Source organism: Vulpes vulpes, chromosome 12 (assembly GCF_048418805.1).
Source record: "Vulpes vulpes isolate BD-2025 chromosome 12, VulVul3, whole genome shotgun sequence".
Taxonomy (NCBI): domain Eukaryota; kingdom Metazoa; phylum Chordata; class Mammalia; order Carnivora; family Canidae; genus Vulpes; species Vulpes vulpes.
The window spans coordinates 122,542,469-122,555,800 of NC_132791.1; the positions used below are offsets into that span (position 1 = coordinate 122,542,469).

The 13,332-nt window shown below is 40.5% G+C and overlaps 2 protein-coding genes across 3 annotated transcripts in view; one reads left to right on the forward strand and one right to left on the reverse strand.

The window, feature by feature from the left end:
* PPP2R1B (protein phosphatase 2 scaffold subunit Abeta) overlaps positions 1–13,332 on the forward strand; it is a 71,702-nt gene that overhangs the window by 40,673 nt on the left and 17,697 nt on the right. The window contains exon 16 of one of the 2 annotated variants that reach the window (XM_072729834.1): positions 5,840–6,818. The exons of the other annotated variant lie outside the window; for it this stretch is intronic. Within the exon in view, the coding sequence (XP_072585935.1) occupies positions 5,840–5,872 (33 nt within the window). The 3' untranslated portion in view covers positions 5,873–6,818. Of the gene's footprint in view, positions 1–5,839; positions 6,819–13,332 lie in introns of those variants that run through there. 2 annotated transcript variants of the gene reach the window in all.
* The window catches only part of SIK2 (salt inducible kinase 2), a 128,048-nt gene that overhangs the window by 10,387 nt on the left and 104,329 nt on the right, over positions 1–13,332 (reverse strand). Inside the window, exon 9 of the mRNA XM_026006811.2 lies at positions 6,528–6,692. Within this exon, the coding sequence (XP_025862596.2) occupies positions 6,528–6,692 (165 nt within the window). The remainder of the gene's footprint in view (positions 1–6,527; positions 6,693–13,332) is intronic.

Here is a 13,332-nt window from a genome sequence, read left to right on the forward strand (position 1 = left end):
TTAATGAGCACCAGTGCACTGAATTCTCTCTCCTCCAGCAATACACACAATACCTACAGCTCCTATCCCACAGGGTGAACTCAGCATAACTCCCAAGCAAGTGAGAACTCTGCCCTCCTCTGCAGCTGCCAAACAAACCACCTAATGGCAAGCAGAACCAGCAGACAAAGGGGAGTTGTGGTTGTGAGTTTTCCTGGCTGGTAAGAGCCCCAGCGAGGAGGCAATTATTTACTTCATTACCGTAACTATTCCCCTGTGGAAATACATCCATTTTCTCCTGGGAATCGCTGCTCAGGACCAGCCAGTCATAAGACATGGCGTTCTAAGTGGTGCTCTCACCTGGGATACACTGCCTGGAGCCACTGTTTCCTTTGGAAGCACGAGACGCTCATGTATGTGAGAGGTGACGTGGGACACCCCAGTGCCAGACACAGGAAAAACTTTCCTCTTATGGCAACCACTCTGAAGGCACTGCAAGGCCCTTTATTTGGAGAGGGAGACTCTGTGGGTGACTCAGAGCTTTGTTTGCTTGGGGGAGGGGACAGCTATTCCATAAAAACTGTTCTGGGGCTGTAGCCACTACTTGGATAAGGTGGCTAACGCATGACAGGGTTTTAAAGTGACAAGTGCTCATTTAAAAGAAACAGAGGGAAATGCTTTCTTCCTACACTAAGACCAATCTTCTCCACATGGCACCAGAAACAAAAACTCTGAAATCCGGCCAGTGACTCTCATTCTCCCCTAGGCCCTTCCCTCAGTAGGTGTTCCCTGTTTGGACACTCAGTAGCTGTAGGAAACAGTGGCTCTTGGGGAACTTCTATTTATACATGTAAGTTCCTTAACAATCTACTAATACAGTTGTCTAAGAATAGCCAAGGATGATTTAGAAATGAATAAAGTAACTGAGAAAAGACTGGCATTGAGTAAATATCTACTAAACATCTTCATACTTTCTATAACCTGTTAAACTTTTATCAGTTATTTCTTACAGTTTAGCCTTATAACCAGGTTATTTTTTTTCTTAATAGAGAACCGTCATCTTTTCTGGAGCACTTAAAAGACCTTGCAGTTCCCCTAAATTTACATTCTTTTCTTAAATTCTCTGTTTACAAATTATCTCCGTATCTAGACTACAACAGGAATGATGTTTCTCATTTAAAAACGTTTGCTGAATTCAATTTCATCGTGGGAAACAATGATCTGGTTTTGGTTTTTCAGATGCTGTTTAATGATGATTAAATCAGAAAGCAGCATTGGGGGGGGGGGCACTCATATATCATTAATAGATGTGAACACCTTCAGCTCTAAGTTCATTTCCAGAAACAGGTGACAGTCACGCCACCCTTGCCTGCTGATTTACCCAGGGTCTGGACAGAACGAATTCAGCCCTAGGATTTTGTGACTCAAATATTGGGCTGATCTACCTATGTGACCTAAGCTACTAGAAATAAGATCTTTTGCTCTAGGAAATAATCTAGCCTGACTGTAAATTACAGGACTTCAAGATAAATAGGTGAAATGGACATTTTTTAATACACTGTTTTTGTCTTTCCTTAAAGCTCAACTGATCACTTTTTTTTTTTTTAAAGAGAGAATATAAGCATGGTGGGGAGGTGGGGAGAGGAAGAGAGAGAACCCCCAAGCAGACTCCCCAGTGAGCATGAAGCCCAACACGGGACTCCATCTCACGACCCTGAGATCAGGACCTGAGCAGAAATCAGGAGTCAGCCGCACAACTGACTGAGCCACCTGGGCACCCCTCAATCAATCACTTCTATCTAGTAAGAGACCTCATTGCAATAGGTAGTACACATGTAAAGTCAAACTCTGAAAAACTCTGCCATTAGTTGATTATCACCCTTGGGTCTACCACAAAATACAAGTTTCTAGCACAAAAGATTGATAGACTGTTACGGATTGAATATGTGTCTCGACTCCCATGTCCACCCCCTGCTTCATGTATGAAAACCCTAATCCCCAGGGTGACTGTATCTGGAAATGCAGCCTCTAAGGAGGAATAGTTAAACTTGGATCACAAGGATGGGGTCCTGACCTGGGAGCACTAGCATCCTTATAAGAAAAGATACCAGAAAGCTCGTACGTGTGTGCTCCTGCTCACACGCTCTCCCTTCCCAAGGGAGCAAAGAGGCAAGGCCATAGGAGGACGGAGAGAGACAATGGTCTTCTAAAGCCAGGAAGAGTGTCTTCACCAGAAATAAAAGTGGTCAGAACCTTCATCTTCAACTTCTAGCCTCCAGAACTGTGAGAAAATACACTTCTGTTGCTTAACCTCCAGCCTGGGTGTTTTGTTATGGCGACAGTGCAGATGGGCAACATATTAATGTGCAGTATTAGCCAATGAACTTGGACAATATGTCTTATTTCATTTGTATCCTCACTGCCTGGCAAGTTGGGCATGTGCAGAGGAGGTGCTGGCTCAAACCTTAGTTCCACCACTCAGCAGCAACTTGTTCAACTTCCATAAAGCTCAATTTCTCTCATGTGTAAAGTGGTTTTTAGGAAGGATTAACTAAAATACCATATCTCATATTATTTCCTGACCAAAGATGATGTTTTATAACTAAAAATTTTAAAGGTGGGAGAATAAAACTATACCATTTTCTTCTAAAACTTTTTTTTTTTTTTTATCACTGAGAATTAAACAGATAACCAGGTGGAAAAGAACTGGGTAATCCCAGTTCTAGAAATTTATCCTAAGGAATTAATCAGAGGTATTAGTCAAAGATTTAGACACAAGGACATTCACTTGAAGCACATTTAAGGATGTAAAAAAAAATTAAAGTACCTGATGTTCAAAAATAGCCATTAAATAAATACAGTATATTATTAGACTGTTGTTAACTTAAGCTTTCAGATTTTATGATGGGGAAAAATACTCCTGATGTTATATTTAGTCAAAACAAAATTACATATAATAAAATACAATTTTGTTTTAATAAGTCTACCTACTGACTGAGCCACCCTATACTTACTTACCGACTCACCTATACTCTAAGGAAACATGCCAAAATATACCTATCTTTGGGTAGTGGGATTATGGAATTATGGAAATTCTCTGAATTTTCTATGTATGATTCTGATTGGTTTTATTTTTTTCAATTATAAATTAAAAATTCAAATTCAAAAGTAAAGTGTTAATTGTCTCTCATTTATAAAGCCTCAGAAGTATATTCTTCTCAGACCTACTCTTATTTAAGAGGAAACATACCTGGCACACTTGCATTTGCCTAGGTTAGCTATCCAGCTATGAAGGAGCCTGGAAAATCCTTTCATTATAATTTCTAATACAATGTTAAAAGGGACTAAATGTATGTGTGTGTGTGTGTGTGTGTGTGGTGTGTGTACACAAAACTCATTATTCCTACATCCAAAGGAAATGAAAACACTAGCTCGGAAAGGTATCTGCACTGCTGTGTTAACAGCATTATTCATCACAGCCAAGATGTGGAAACAACCCAAGTGTCCAAATAGATGAATGGATAAAGAAGTTGTGCTATATTGTACATAATGGAATATTATTCAGCCACGAAAAACCAAGGACTTCCTACCATTTCCAACACATAGAAGGATCTTGAAGGCATTATGGTAAGTGAAATAAGTCACAGCAGCCAAGACTGTGTGATCTCACTTAGATGTGGAATTGGAAAAACCAGAAGAACAAAACCATGCTCATAGAAACAGAGACCAGACCTGTGGTCACCACAGGCAGAGGGTGGGGGGAAGGGAAATTGGAGGAAGGCAATCAAAATCACAAACTTCCAGTGATAAATAACTACCAGAGATGGGATGCACAACGATGACTACAGCTAATACTGCTACTTTAAGAGAAGTTTTGAGAGAATAAATCCTAAGAATTCTCATCAGAAGGATAATTTTTTTTAGAAGGGTAATTTTTTTTACTTTTTTTTCTCTCTTCTTTTTATTGGATCTATATGAGAAGATGGATGTTAGCTGAACTTACTGTGGTAAATTCTTGATATATGTAAATCAAATCATCATACTGTACACCTAAAACATATACAGTGATATCAGTTATTTCTCAATAAAACTGACTATTTTTAGAAACTGATTATTCTCAAAGAAACCCTTGAAAGATTGCCCCTTTAGGGTTTGTACACCTTCCCCTCCACATGGTCTCTCTGTCACCTGGTGGTCTCAGTTACTGCTCAGAGTTGGGTGACTGTCTCAGAAAGAAGGTAGTTTTTAGAGGAACCCCAAACCAGTGTTTCAATGCAGACTCCCTAAGAGATTTTACTGATAGTTTTAAGACTTCTGGGAGAAAAGGAGAGGTAAAATTTCTGTGATGGACAATACCTGCCAACAACTGGGAGTAGAAATGGACAAACAACACATTCATTTATGAAGCATCTTTTAGAAGACAAAAAGTAGGTATCCTAGTAAATGCGTGTGAAGCAGTATGAACAACAGGGCGGTAGCTCTGATAGCTCTGTGCATGTGCATTTACTGACTGACCTCCAAAAGGAGGTACTAGGGAGGGAAGAGGGACAAGCATTCTTCCTGACATAAATGCAATGGTCCACAAGTAGGATGAGTGGAGGTCTATGGCCTGGCTGAGTGCCAGGATGGCACAACCATTGTGGGTGGCCAGTTCCAGCATGGCACTGCTCTTCCTACAAATGCAAATACACCATCTAGCCACTGTCTTTATCTTTCATAAAATCATTCATTTCCTGTCTGTTTCCTAGTTACGGTAACAATCACAAGCTTTAAAAATAGTTTGCCCTATATAATACAGCAGACAGTGCCCAATCTGTGTTTCAGGCCTGATGCCCTCACAGATAAGCTTTTAGCAGAATGCATTTTAATTGTTTCAAGGGAATCAGATCTTAAAAATAAATGAATTATGTTGTTCCAATTTATAGCTAAATTTCTAGGTGAGAATGTTGAAGTAGATGAGGTTACTGAACATCCTATAGGCAATCACATGCAGAGAAAAACAGACTGTCCACAGGAAGTGGCCATGTCCTCAGGGACATGGACATTAACTCTTCGCCGTCAGCAACTCAGCCCAACACCTGCTTGTGCAGCCTGGCCTCAAGCTGCCTTGACTACAGTTTAGCCAAACACATTACCTAACCTCTGAATCAGCTCTCCACATGCTCTAAGCTTACACCATCCCTATCCCCACCTTCCTGGATAATTTCTGAAGCACAATGTGGATTTGAGGGCTTCCTTGATCAAAACCTTTCACTTCCTTCACTTATTTCTTCACTGAAGTTCCTGTGAAACCAGAGCCCAGAGAAAAAGCCTGTATTCTTGGACTTGCCATTCAAAGCCAAGCTTCTCATCTTTACTTCATACGACTTCCCTTCATCTGCCCTTTCCCGCATACACACACTGAGTTATTGTTCTTAGGAAGGTGGACCTAAGCTTCTCTGGTGTTTGCTTGCTCAGGCTTTCCCTCCACCAAGATGCTATCCACCCCTATTTTGCCCACCTCTCAATCCCCAGCTCTGACAGGTAACCTAGACTTTCCTGATGAAATCAGCTAAAAGCAACTTCCCCTGCCTCTATCCAGACTTGTAGCACTTTGATTTATATCTCTTTAAGGGACTGATTATATCTTATCAGTTTATCCAACACCTGGCACATTGTCTTTAGTTACCCATCATGTCTCCTCTGGTAAACTATAAATCTGGAGGCAGAATTCATGTCTGAGTTATACTTTTATTACCCAAAGCAGCTAAAAAGACAGGAAACCAATAATGAGTGTTTACAGTATGTCCAGAACTTCACACACATTATCTCAATTAATCCTCCCAAGAGTCTCACAGAGTTGGGTGTTCTTATTTTACAGAACACGGCGGTTCAAAGCAGTTACCTTGCCTAAGTTCACACAGCTAGTGAAGAATGGAATCTATCCTGAACACATTCTAAAGTCTGCCCATTGATACAAGCTTCTGGACACCACTTGATGCTAAGTATATAAAACATGGATTAGAAGTTAATAAGTATCCCTTAAATGAGAAGCTGTCATCTTCTATGTATTAAAAGCCAACCTCATGCAGTACACAAAAATAACCTCCTTTATGTATACTCAAACTGGACAAAGAACCCCACTGAACAAAAAAAGATGGCCTGTCACTTTTTATCTGCAGCACATGTGCAGAAAAGAGGCAATAATAACAAAGCCCGACTCAGGACAAAAATTAGATTTCTGTTTTCAGAATTACAATTTTTTTGTAATCCCACACCTATGAGGGATCTAGAAACATGAAGAGGGAAGGAACTGGTTGAGGGAGGGGAAAGAAAAATTTTGTAAAGTATGTATAAGGTCTGACAAGTCACACGACAGCCATTATGATAAGATGACGATGAGAGCCAAATGTAGCCCGGATATTTTTTTCAAGTCTTCTGCACAAAAACAACACTTCTGAGTGACTTGAGGAAATGACAAAGGTCAGCAAAGCCGAAGTACAACACATGTGGATCAAAGTGAGGGCCCAGCCAACCTGCAACTCACAGTCTTTCAAACATGTCTGTACCTTTGGTGTGTCAACACACTCTTCTTCCATAAATGCTGCTTCTGCCTGGCAGCTGGATGCCGGGAATGAAAAGGCTTCCATATTGGACGCCTGTGGGAGGAGGGCAGATCGCATCAGCCGCACGTTCGGTGAATGCATGGTCACGGGGAGCCCCACAGTTTGAGCCTGAAAATACAGCAAGAACAATTTGAGAACAGTAATACTTTCTATGCAAATACTCAAAATTGTTGGAATAAAATAACTTGTTCTGGTACAATTAAAGAATAAATAGTTATTGGAACCCAGAAAAAATGTGACAAAATATGTATATGGTATAGGTACTGATGTGAAGCAGTGTCTGTGTCATTCCTATTCCACAGTGAGGTGCCTGTCACAGACAAGAAAGCTGGTCTCTCTTTGTAAGAATTCTCTGGTTTTTTAAATTTTTAATTTAATTTTAAAATTTTTTTACTGGAGTTCAATTTGCCAACATTTAGCATAACACCCAGTGCTCATCCCGCCAATGCCCCCTCAGTGCCCATCACCCAGTCACCCCAACCCCCCGCCCACCTCCCCTTCCACTACCCCTTGTTCATTTCCCAGTTAGGTGTCTCTCATGTTTTGTCACCCTCACTGATATTTTCACTAATTTTCTCTCCTTTCCCTTTATTCCCTTTCACTAATTTTTATATTCCCCAAATGAATGAGACCATGTAATGTTTGTCCTTTTCCGATTGACTTATTTCACTCAATGCTTTGGTTTTTAATTCAACATATATTGTCTATATCCTTAAATAGGTCACCATGGAAAGATACAAGGAATAGAAAAGTTCCTGTATCTAGGAGCTCAGAACTGAACCAGGGGGTACACAGACATAGACACACACACACACACAGAGACACACACACTCCTACCCAGAACACAAAGTGCACTGCACTTTGTTCTTCTGGTGGGGTGAGATGGTGTGTACTTCTTGACAAGGGTATGTGTGCAGAGGAAGACAAGAGAAGCAGTAGCTACTTGGAGGTGACGGGGCGTCTTCCTTCCAAAGAGGTGTCAAGCCTGAACACAGCCTGTTGGCCCAGCGGAAAGAGAGATGCTTACTGCTGAGCAACTTGTGTTTCTTAAGTCAACCTACTGTAGAAAGCTCCAGATGGTTTTTAGCCCATTTTCATGTCTCGTTTTTAAGAATGCTAAGTAAATAAGCATTACGAACTCTTCTCTTAAAAGATCATATAGGGGCACCTTGGTGGCTCAGTTGGTTGAGCATCTGACTCGGTTTCGGCTCAGGTCATGATCTCTGGGTCCTGGGATCGAGCCCGAAGTCAGGCTGTGCAGTCAGTGGAGAGTCTGCATCCCCTCTGCCTCTGCCCCTCCTTCCACTCCTGTTCTCTCTCTCTCTCTCTCTCTCTCAAATAAGTAAATCTTTAAAAATATAATAAAAAAATCATATAACAGAGAATCTTTCTTTAGGACAACTGACAAGGACTTGACACTTTTGGGGGGCAAGGATTAACCTTAAAGATGAAACTACTGGATAATCCTTCCTTCCTTCCATCTCTTCAAAACTGGCAGTATAATTTATTAGATGCCTTTTGAACATAACAGATGCTGCCAAACATCTGAGGGAACATACTAATGTCTAAAAGGCGAGGAATGGCCTATTTTTTCTCTGTTATACTCACTTGAAGGGACAGAGAATGGTGGTGAGTTTTAAATTCAAACAAACAAAATGGAACAATATTGGTATGATTTTTAGCTTCTCTCCTTTAGAGACTTAGGTGTGATTCCTGGCTCCCTCCCTCACAGACGGTGTGAACTTAATCAGGGCACCTACCTTCTCTGAATCCTCTTTTCTTTACCTTTTCGTTACGTCTATTTCACAGTGAAGTCAGGACTGTAAAAGGTAACATGTAAGGTCCTTCACTCACTAACGTTAATTCTGCCAATGCCAATTCTGAAGTCATGAAAAGATCACACGGATTCAATACAGGGATCAGTCTGCAAATGTATAGTTCTGTTCTCAGATATTATCTAATGGTTCTTCATCAAAATTTTAGGTTGATGGTTTTCGACAATGGGTATATTTGAATATACTTTGAACATATTTACAATATACTTTATGTTTGGTACGTTCCAACATTAACATCATTAGATATGCTGCGTGAGATAATGAATAAAGTAGCAATAGCCAAGTGTTGGCATTATGTGGATGGCAAAAACAAAAGAAAAATAAGTACATTGTGAATGATCCTGAGCAAGATAAACAGTTTTACTTTACTTTTCTTTTTTTTTAGATTTTTTTAAAAAAATTATTCATGAGAGACAGAAAGAGAGAGAGAGGCAGAAACACAGGCAGAGGGAGAAGCCGGCTCCATGCAGGGAGCCGGACGTGGGACTCGATCCGGGGTCTCCAGGATCACACCCTGGGCTGAAGGCGGTGCTAAACCGCTAAGCCACTGGGGCTGCCCAACACCTTTTCTTACAAATAGCTTATTCAACAAACAGCTTATCATTCCTCATGCTTATATTTTTGAAGCTAAACAACTTTTTCTTTCTTTCAAGCGTTAGTCATTTAAATTAATTTTAAGTCCTCATGTCACAACGTAAAATGTAAACTTCCTAATAAAGTATATTTCATGCATTCTTCTTACCCTTATCACCAACTTTTCAATCAAAGGATAAAGATGAACTTTAATTTCTGGTTCCTAAATTTATAAGGCTGCTCCTTATGTGGGAAATAATTTATTAGGGCAAAGCATTATTTAAAGATATTGCACTAATGACGTATCAGATAAAGGGCTAGTTTCCAAGATCTATAAAGAACTTATTAAACTCAACACCAAAGAAACAAACAACCCAATCATGAAATGGGCAAAAGACATGAACAGAAATATCACAGAGGAAGACATAGACATGGCCAACAAGCACATGAGAAAATGCTCGGTATCACTTGCCATCAGGGAAATACAAATCAAAACCACAATGAGATACCACCTCACACCAGTGAGAATGGGGAAAATTAACAAGGCAGGAAACCACAAATGTTGGAGAGGATGTGGAGAAAGGGGAACCCTCTTGCACTGTTGATGGGAATGTGAACTGGTGCAGCCACTCTGGAAAACTGTGTGGAGGTTCCTCAAAGAGTTAAAAATAGACCTGCCCTATGACCCAGCAATTGCACTGTTGGGGATTTACCCCAAAGATACAGATGCAATGAAACGCCACCTGCACCCCGATGTTTCTAGCAGCAATGTTCACAATAGCCAAACTGTGGAAGGAGCCTCGGTGTCCATCGAAAAATGAATGGATAAAGAAGATGTGGTTGATGTATACAATGGCATATTACTCAGCCATTAGAAATGACAAATACCCACCATTTGCTTCAACGTGGATGGAACTGGAGGGTATTATGCTGAAACAAGTCAATCGGAGAAGAACAAACATTACATGGTCTCATTCATTTGGGGAATATAAATAATAGTGAAAGGGAATATAAAGGAAGGGAGAAGAAATGGGTAGGAAATATGAGAAAGGGAGACAGAACATAGACTCCTAACTCTGGGAAACGAACTAGGGGTGGTGGAAGGGGAGGAGGGCGGGGGGTGGGGGTGACTGGGTGACGGGCACTGAGGGGGGCACTTGATGGGATGAGCACTGGGTGTTATTCTGTATGTTGGCAAACTGAACACCAAAAAATATTATTAAAAAAATAAAGATATTGCACTGGAAATGAGATACTAACATGATAACTAGAGTGTGCTGTTTCTTTTCAGTCTCTGCCTCTTATTAGCTGTGACTTCTTAAATGGCAGGATCATGCTATGCCAGACCAAGCGTAACACATTTTCCCTGACAAATTTCACGTCCAACCTGGACTACAGCAACAACTCACTGTGAACTTGGTATGGAGAGATGAGGTGGTCACATTTTATTGTGACAACCACTTCATAGGAAATAAGATAGTAGGTTTAAGGGTCTGCTTCTTAGGATTCTTACAATCACTGAAGGGATTAAAGAAGTCTTTCAGGTAGGGTGAAAATATTCAAATGGCATGCCTAAAGAATATGTTATTATAATACGCAGATGGATGATTACTATCCCAAGGAAGTGGACATTACCAGTTTATTCAAGAGTGGCAAAAGACGATGCTCATATCCAATTAATTGTAATGACTTTTTATTTTTTAAAAATATTTTATTTATTTGAGAGAGAGAGAGAGAGAGAGAGAGAGAGAGAGTGAGGGGGCACCAGAGGAGTGTGTGTGTAGGAGGGGAGAAGCAGACTCCCTGCTGAGCTGGGAGCCTATTTCAGGACTTGGTCCCAGGACCCTGAGATCATAACCTGAGCCAAAGGCAGACGCTTAACTGACTGAGCCAGCTTGTAATGACTTTTTAGATCATATACTTATTATATCAAATCTCTTCTTCTGAATTTGTGCTTTTCAGAATAACCATTAAAACAAAAGTAGTGTTTTCTCCTATGGGAAAATCTTTACTGCTCCAACAGGAATATGCTGGTTATGAACAAAATTGTATGTTCCCTTGCCGCCTCTCTGTATGTTAAAGCCCTAACCCCCAGTACAACTGTATCTGGATAAAGAGCCTTTCAGGAGGTAATTAAGGCTAGATGAGGTCCTAAGGGTGTGGGCTCCCAATCTGACAGGACTAGTGTCCCTCTAAGATGTGGGTGAGACACCAGAGATCTCTGTACATGCAGAGGAAAAGCTGTGTGAGGGGACACTGAGCAGGCAGCTGAGAGTTCTCACCAGAAGTCAATCCTGCTGGCACCTTGGCCTTCCAGCCTCCAGAACTGTGAGAAAATAACCTTTTGTGGTTTAAGCCTCTGCAGTCTGTGCTACCCTGCGGCCAACTGTATGATGCTTTTCCTTACAGCTGTGGAGGGCAACTTTAATCAGTGATTAAAGAAGAAATTGGATGAATGTTTCACTCCTGTCTACTTACAGTTGATAGAAACGTGGAATGGAAGCACTAGTAGGATTCACGAGAGAAGGCACTACACGTATTTCTTCTAAACAGTTGCCTGTAGTCAACTAGATGTAACATTTCTTGCATAGTATATAGCAAATATAAATACTCTAAATCATTCTGAGATAGGACTCTTATTGTTTTCTAAATAGTAATAATGGATACTTTATAACTATGCCAGAAGTTCTTTAGGGGCAGGGACTATTTCGTACCTCTAAAGCCACAGGGCAGGGACCGGGCCTGGCACAGAAGTGCTCTATCTACTGAACTGAGCTGCTGGTATAAGTTACTTAATTTTATCTTGGAGGCAAACTCATGAAGTAGGTATTGCTATTTCTGTTTTATATTTAAGGACACTGAAGCTCAGAGAGGCTGACTTGCGGGGTCACTCAGCTTGGTATGGAACCCAAGGTCTGTGTGATTCATTCCATAGCTCGTGTGATCTTTGCATGGGATCATGTTGCTTCCCCAATTTCCTATTGCTGTACCAACTAAGAAGTGATTTGCCACTTCTTTAAACCAAGAGTAGAACAAAGGATTAAAGCTCTACTAAAACCTTAAGTGCAGAGAAATCTATTTTTTAACAAGTTCAACAAAACATGAGAATGTGAAATCTCATAGGCAAGGGAGCATCTTCTTCAGCTCTGGTGCCTGTTGCTTAGCATCCAGAACGCCCAAGTCTGTGAGGGAACACTGAAGACTTCTACTTGAATTAGATACATTTTTCAGTCCTGGTCTGTAGCTTTCTATGACAACTTGGGTCAATGTGTAAAATGAATTCATGTGGTGCTTGGTAATAAAAAACATTATCAAACATAAGAAGCCATGTTATACATCTGAACTCTCAGCCAAATTAAACATAATTTGAGCTCTCTTAGGGAATCTGCTTCAAGCTTAGATAAGAAAAGCAATCATGTGCAATAATAATTCGCATGTTTCCAGTGTCGATCATTTGCGTAACCCCATGCCTTCGTTTATGTACTGTGAACAAGAATAAAGAGACTTGGGAGGGAAGGATACACCACTATATCTCATTTTTACTACCCCAATTTAGGAATTCTCATTTTATCCCCTTCCTCTCTTGAAAGCAGTATCATTCAACTTGGAAACTTTGAAGGATTCCAACTGCTCAGAGTTACTCTAATCCAAATATCTGGAAATTTATCCATGTATTACTCACATTAGTATCAATAGTCACTATTTGCCTACTAAAATCAAGAAGATGTTAATTTTTTTGGTCCCCGCCTCCACATATTTTGTAGAAGCCAATGCAAAATTATGTTAAATCCTATAAATTCTGTAAAACTGCCAAATAAGAAATACAAAGTTAGAACTCTTCTGCTCTTACCTGCCCTTTGAACAAAGTAAGCACTCACCAAAGAAGATGGAAATCCTAATAGATGGTATGAATGAACCAAGCTTCTTCTCAACCTCTATACAGATGATTTCCCAACTCTCTTTAGCCTTAGCCTCTGTGCTGGGATCCAGATCTATTCTTCGTTTCAAGCAACCAAGTCAGTGCCATACTTATTCTCCCAGCCTCAAGCTAGAGAACAGAGTCATCTCCAAGTCACTGCTGTCCCTTCCTCCCCAAGATTTACTTATTACTTTATATAATCAACATTTATAAAGCACGTTCTAAGTGCTGCACAATTATCAACTAATTCAAACATCAGAAAATTCTATAATATTCCCCATTCTGTAGTTTGGGAAACTGAGGCACAGAAAGACCTTAAGTAACTTTTTGAAGGCAAGGAGGCAGGAAAAGGGCAGAATCTGGGGTTTGCTTCAGAGTGCCTGCTTTAACCACCGCTGAGTCCATCCAGAGTCCGCCTAAG